This window comes from Entelurus aequoreus, linkage group LG14, assembly GCF_033978785.1.
Source record: "Entelurus aequoreus isolate RoL-2023_Sb linkage group LG14, RoL_Eaeq_v1.1, whole genome shotgun sequence".
NCBI classification, from domain to species: Eukaryota; Metazoa; Chordata; class Actinopteri; order Syngnathiformes; family Syngnathidae; genus Entelurus; species Entelurus aequoreus.
The window spans coordinates 60783415-60790914 of record NC_084744.1 but is presented as its reverse complement, the minus strand read 5'-3'; the positions used below and the strand labels follow the sequence as shown (position 1 = coordinate 60790914).

The following is a 7500-nucleotide window of genomic DNA, read 5'->3' as shown; positions in this document are numbered from 1 at the left end:
AGACAACACATCCAGCGTTAATACAGAAATGAGTGATTGTCCGATACCAACATGATGTCATTGTGTTGATACATTATTGGTGTGCTTAGAAAAAGATGGCGTATATTCCTTAATTCCACTAAGTGGAAGACATTTTAGATGTTTATATTAGGCCAGCAAGTATCGGCCCTAATTCTAATTACTTTTGACAACTCTGTACAACACACTGTTTCAGCTATATCAGTGTTTCTTAACCCATTTTTGGGCCATGAGCGCCCCCTAGAGGACCACCAAAAACATATCTGTTTCTCAGCTGTAATACCCTTTTACACCACTTGTGGCAGTAATGACAACATCACACAAGTACTCAGGTGTAATACACTTTTACACCACTTGTGGAAGTAATGACAACATCACACAAGTACTCAGGTGTAATACACTTTTACACCACTTGTGGAAGTAATGACAACATCACACAAGTACTCGGGTGTAATACACTTTTACACCACTTGTGGCAGTAATGACAACATCACACAAGTACTCGGGTGTAATACACTTTTACACCACTTGTGGCAGTAATGACAACATCACACAAGTACTCATGTGTAATACACTTTTACACCACTTGTGGCAGTAATGACAACATCACACAAGTACTCAGGTGTAATACACTTTTACACCACTTGTGGCAGTAATGACATCATCACACAAGTACTCAGGTGTAATACACTTTTACACCACTTGTGGCAGTAATGACAACATCACACAAGTACTCAGGTGTAATACACTTTTACACCACTTGTGGCAGTAATGACATCATCACACAAGTACTCAGGTGTAATACACTTTTACACCACTTGTGGCAGTAATGACAACATCACACAAGTACTCAGGTGTAATACACTTTTACACCACTTGTGGCAGTAATGACAACATCACACAAGTACTCATGTGTAATACACTTTTACACCACTTGTGGCAGTAATGACAACATCACTCAAGTACTCAGGTGTAATACACTTTTACACCACTTGTGGCAGTAATGTCAACATCACACAAGTACTCAGGTGTAATACACTTTTACACCACTTGTGGCAGTAATGACAACATCACACAAGTACTCAGGTGTAATACACTTTTACACCACTTGTGGCACTAATGACAACATCACACAAGTACTCAGGTGTAATACACTTTTACACCACTTGTGGCAGTCATGACAACATCACACAAGTACTCAGGTGTAATACACTTTTACACCACTTGTGGCAGTCATAACAACATCACACAAGTACTCAGGTGTAATACACTTTTACACCACTTGTGGCAGTCATGACAACATCACAGAAGTACTCAAGTGTAATACACTTTTACACCACTTGTGGCAGTCATGACAACATCACACAAGTACTCAGGTGTAATACACTTTTACACCACTTGTGGCAGTAATGACAACATCACACAAGTACTCAGGTGTAATACACTTTTACACCACTTGTGGCAGTAATGACAACATCACACAAGTACTCAGGTGTAATACACTTTCCCACCACTTGTGGCAGTCATAACAACATCACACAAGTACTCAGGTGTAATACACTTTTACACCACTTGTGGCAGTCATGACAACATCACAGAAGTACTCAGGTGTAATACACTTTTACACCACTTGTGGCAGTCATGACAACATCACACAAGTACTCAGGTGTAATACACTTTTACACCACTTGTGGCACTAATGACAACATCACACAAGTACTCAGGTGTAATACACTTTTACACCACTTGTGGCAGTCATGACAACATCACACAAGTACTCGGGTGTAATACACTTTTACACCACTTGTGGCAGTCATAACAACATCACACAAGTACTCAGGTGTAATACACTTTTACACCACTTGTGGCAGTAATGACAACATCAAAGAAGTACTCAGGTGTAATACACTTTTACACCACTTGTGGCAGTAATGACAACATCACACAAGTACTCATGTGTAATACACTTTTACACCACTTGTGGCAGTAATGACAACATCACACAAGTACTCAGGTGTAATACACTTTTACACCACTTGTGGCAGTCATGACAACATCACAGAAGTACTCAGATGTAATACACTTTTACACCACTTGTGGCAGTAATGACAACATCACACAATTTCCGCTTTTCCCAGATTTACAGGAAATTCCCATTCAAACGAAAGGTCGCATTCATAGTTCTACAATGTCCTAAATTCTCAACATTTTGCATAATTTTTAAACCCGATTCTGACACATAAGGCATTCACACGCAGAATTGCAAATTGTAGTTTGCATGTGGTTTCATATCATTTGGTAGGTCAGATATAATTATTGAATATGATTCAAATGAAGAGCTAATTCAGAGTTAGTACTTGAATTGTAGAGTTGGAAGAAGGTTAAGAAGCCTTGTTTTAGGGGACATGCCTGGATTCTTATGGGTTGAAGTGTACACCGTATGGGTACTTCTATGTATACACCATCTTACTACTATGTATACACCATCTTACTTCTATGTATGCACCATCTTACTTCTATGTATACACCATCTTACTTCTATGTATACACCATCTTACTTCTATGTATACCCCATCTTACTTCTACGTATACACCATCTTACTTCTGTGTACACCATCTTACTTCTATGTGTACACCATCTTAATTCTACGTATACACCATCTTACTTCTATGTATACCCCATCTTACTTCTACGTGTACACCATCTTACTTCTCCGTGTACACCATCTTACTTCTACGTGTACACCATCTTACTTCTTTGTGTACACCATCTTACTTCTATGTGTACACCATCTTACTTCTCCGTGTACACCATCTTACTTCTCCGTGTACACCATCTTACTTCTCCGTGTACACCATCTTACTTCTATGTATACACCATCTTACTTCTCCATGTACACCATCTTACTTCTACGTGTACACCATCTTACTTCTCTGTGTACACCATCTTACTTCTATGTATACACCATCTTACTTCTACGTGTACACCATCTTACTTCTATGTATAGCCCATCTTACTTCTATGTATACACCATCTTACTTCTACATATACACCATCTTACTTCTGTGTACACCATCTTACTTCTACGTATACACCATCTTACTTCTACATATACACCATCTTACTTCTATGTGTACACCATCTTACTTCTCCGTGTACACCATCTTACTTCTCCGTGTACACCATCTTACTTCTACGTGTACACCATCTTACTTCTCCGTGTACACCATCTTACTTCTATGTGTACACCATCTTACTTCTACGTGTACACCATCTTACTTCTCCGTGTACACCATCTTACTTCTATGTGTACACCATCTTACTTCTCCGTGTACACCATCTTACTTCTCTGTGTACACCATCTTACTTGTACGTGTACACCATCTTACTTCTATGTATACCCCATCTTACTTCTACGTGTACACCATCTTACTTCTACGTATACACCATCTTACTTGTACGTGTACACCATCTTACTTCTACGTGTACACCATCTTACTTCTCCGTGTACACATCTTACTTGTACGTGTACACCATCTTACTTGTACGTGTACACCATCTTACTTGTACGTGTACACCATCTTACTTGTACGTGTACACCATGTGACACATGTAAATACTTGCACCTGGACTGAGCAAGTACTCACGGTTTCATATTAAACATGTCCTTCACTCCCATTCCTTCCCTGTGCTTGTTCCTCTCACTGATCAGCTTGTCCTTGGTCCAGGTCATGTGGACTCGGTCAGGCGTGCCCACCGAAGCTTTGTCTTCCTTAGTGGAATGCGAGGCGGTGTTCCTGTCATGGATGAGCTGAGCCTAAGGGGAGACAAAGGTGAGTATTTCCCTGCAGGAACATGGTAGAGTGGTGGTGGTGGTGGTGGTGGTGTACTTCTCTCTCCCTCTCTGTGCGGGACAGCTGCATCTGCTTCAGCATCTGAGACCTCTGCTCCATCACCAGGGTCTTCTCGTAGGTGAAGGCTGAGATGTCGCTGTCGTGCTGGTGGTGTGGCGTGAAGAGGAGTTCAGTGCTGCACGTACCGGCCATACCACCTGAGACTCACCATCTCCACCACCTCCACCTCCGCGTCCAGACGTAGGTGGTAGAGGAACATCTGGAGGTCTTTCTTCATCTGGATGGAGTTGTCGTCCATCTGAGCCACGGTGAAGATGCGCATCTGACACTTCTTCCACACCTTCAACACAGGAAGGAGACGTGCTCGTTGCTTTCTTCATCCCACCAAAACCAGTATGGCCGACTCGGTTTCAAAGTTGGGAGCCAACATGGCGCCGCGGAGTCACGTGAGGGGCTTTTGACCAATCAGAGAGAGCATGGGCAAGTGATTGGTCACAAGTACAGGACGCCATGTTTGCTCCCAACTCTGAAAGCCAGTTGGCCTTCCTCTCTACACACGGCTGGGACAAATAGGAATGGCACTGAGACTCCCTCGCTGACCACATAAACTGGGATTATGGAGAGAAACGTTAGCATGCTAACTTGTTTTTAGCTCATTTTGCATGTTTAAACCTAAAAAAATTGTGGAATTTTGGAAGTATGCTTATGTCTCTTAGATTAGCATGTGTTAGCATGCTAACGTTGTATGCCAGCTTTTTAGCTAGATGTGTATGTTTACTAAGGTTGTGAATCTTTGGGCACACAATTTGATTCACAATCCATTCTCGTCTTGGACATGATCAGTTCATGCTCACACATTTAGACTGGTCAGATGTAGTCTAGAGGCTGGTCAGATTTAGTCTAGCGGCTGGTGGCAATACCTCAGTAGGATTCATCAGTTCATGCTCATAGACTTAGATTGGTCAGACCCAGTCTGACCAATCTAAGTCCAAGACTAGATCTGACCATAGACTTAGATCGATCAGACTCCATCCATCCATCCATCTTCGACTGCTTATCCGGAATCGGGTCGCAGGGACAACAGCTCCAGCAGACTTCCCTTTCCAGAGCAACATTAGCAACTTCCTCCTGGGGAATACCGAAGCGTTCCCAGGCCAGAGAGGAGATGTAATCCCCCCCATCTGGTTCTTGGCCTGCCACAGGTCTCCTCCCAGTGGGACGTGCAACAAGGACCTCCCTAGGGAGACGCTCGTGAGGCATCCGCACGAGATGCCTCAACCACCTAAGCTGGCTCCTTTCCAAGCGAAAGAGCAGCGGCTCTACTCCGAGTCTCTCTCGGGTGACTGAACTTCTCACCCTATCTCTAAGGGAGAAGCCAGCCACCCTTCTGAGGAAACTCATTTGGGCCGCTTGTATCCGCCATCTTATTCTTTGGGTCATGACCCACACTTCATGACCATAGGTGAGAGTAGGAATGTAGATAGCTCGGTAGACCGAGAGCTTTGCCTTCGATTAGACTCGTTCTGACTAATCTAAGTCTAAGACTAGATCTGACCATAGACTTAGATTGGCCAAACTCGATCTGACCAACCTAAGTCTAAGACTACATCTGACCAATCTAAGTTCAAGACTAGATCTGACCATAGATTTAGATTGGTCAGATCCAGTCTGACCAATCTAAGTCTATGAGCAAGAACTGATGAAGCCTACTCAGATGAGTCCAAACATCTTCTAAGACAAACCAAACAGTCCAGTCTGATGGATTGAAGTCCCTGAGATGACTAAAGGTACTTTCAAACTGCTGCATGAAATACTGTGGAACTGGTCATTACCATGAAGGTTGCTGGATCCTGCAGCAGGAAGAGAAATGCAAACCTTGTGTTGAGTGATTAAAAATGGCAGCAACATGAGCAGTCCACCATCATGGACGATCCACCACACATCGATCCTTCCTCCCTCCAGGCGGTCCTGGTTTCCTGGGAAGTGGTCTATGTTCTTAGCAACCAGCAGAGCCTGATGTGCCTCAGTCGTCTCCCTCACCGTCTCTGGAAGTCAAAACGCTGGTTTAAGGTCATGATTTCTGCATGTGAAACCTTCCTTGGGGTCTACACATGTCATGGTGGTTCTTTGGTGAAACCTTCCTTGTGGTCTACACATGTCATGGTGGTTCTTTGGTGAAACCTTCCTTGTGGTCTACACATGTCATGGTGGTTCTTTGGTGAAACCTTCCTTGTGGTCTACACCACATGTCATTGTGTTTTTTTGGTCAAAAACATGCATGGATTGTATTTTACAGAGTCACTTTTTTGCTCCCTTTCAAAACAGCTTGTTTCATCACGCGCCCTCAAGCCGATAAGCCATCGCCCCGACCGTCAGCTTTTGTGCTACTTTTGTAGCTGTCTTGCTTTAATTGTGCGCTAACGACAACGGTGACTGCCACTCCACTCACCTTGGACAGTCAAACTACCATCCACACACTCCACTCACCCTGGACAGTCAAACTACCATCCACACACTCCACTCACCCTGGACAGTCAAACTACCATCCACACACTCCACTCACCCTGGACAGTCAAACTACCATCCACACACTCCACTCACCCTGGACAGTCAAACTACCATCCACACACTCCACTCACCCTGGACAGTCAAACTACCATCCACACACTCCACTCACCCTGGACAGTCAAACTACCATCCACACACTCCACTCACCCTGGACAGTCAAACTACCATCCACACACTCCACTCACCCTGGACAGTCAAACTACCATCCACACACTCCACTCACCCTGGACAGTCAAACTACCATCCACACACTCCACTCACCCTGGACAGTCAAACTACCATCCACACACTCCACTCACCCTGGACAGTCAAACTACCATCCACACACTCCACTCACCCTGGACAGTCAAACTACCATCCACACACTCCACTCACCCTGGACAGTCAAACTACCATCCACACACTCCACTCACCCTGGACAGTCAAACTACCATCCACACACTCCACTCACCCTGGACAGTCAAACTACCATCCACACACTCCACTCACCCTGGACAGTCAAACTACCATCCACACACTCCACTCACCCTGGACAGTCAAACTACCATCCACACACTCCACTCACCCTGGACAGTCAAACTACCATCCACACACTCCACTCACCCTGGACAGTCAAACTACCATCCACACACTCCACTCACCCTGGACAGTCAAACTACCATCCACACACTCCACTCACCCTGGACAGTCAAACTACCATCCACACACTCCACTCACCCTGGACAGTCAAACTACCATCCACACACTCCACTCACCCTGAACAGTCAAACTACCATCCACACACTCCACTCACCCTGGACAGTCAAACTACCAGAGTTAAACAAAATTCCAGGAATTAGACAGAATTCCCAGTTTTCCACAGCCCTATTTGTCTTCCTGTTAAGTGTCCACAGTCCACATGTGTCCTAGCTTCAGGTCTTAGTCCTGACTCACCTATAAAGTTCCTCCTGGAGGAGGAGTCCCGGGCTTGCTTCCAGCACGCCGGCCAAGCCATCAGAACGGCGTTGTGTTTCATCCCGCCCAGGCCTGCGGACTGGATGAGCAGAGAGAAACCATCTC

The 7500-nt window shown here is 44.7% G+C and overlaps 1 protein-coding gene across 3 annotated transcripts in view; it reads right to left on the bottom strand.

The window, feature by feature from the left end:
- Positions 1-7500, bottom strand: part of LOC133665155 (solute carrier family 12 member 7-like) — a 68027-nt gene that overhangs the window by 5591 nt on the left and 54936 nt on the right. For all 3 annotated transcript variants that reach the window (XM_062070385.1, XM_062070386.1, XM_062070387.1), the window contains exons 20-24: positions 7375-7500; positions 5749-5918; positions 4082-4213; positions 3910-4017; positions 3667-3836 (exon numbers count right to left, since the gene is read on the bottom strand). The exon at positions 7375-7500 is cut by the window's right edge and continues 70 nt beyond it. In XM_062070385.1, the coding sequence (XP_061926369.1) occupies positions 3667-3836; positions 3910-4017; positions 4082-4213; positions 5749-5918; positions 7375-7500 (706 nt within the window). The remainder of the gene's footprint in view (positions 1-3666; positions 3837-3909; positions 4018-4081; positions 4214-5748; positions 5919-7374) is intronic.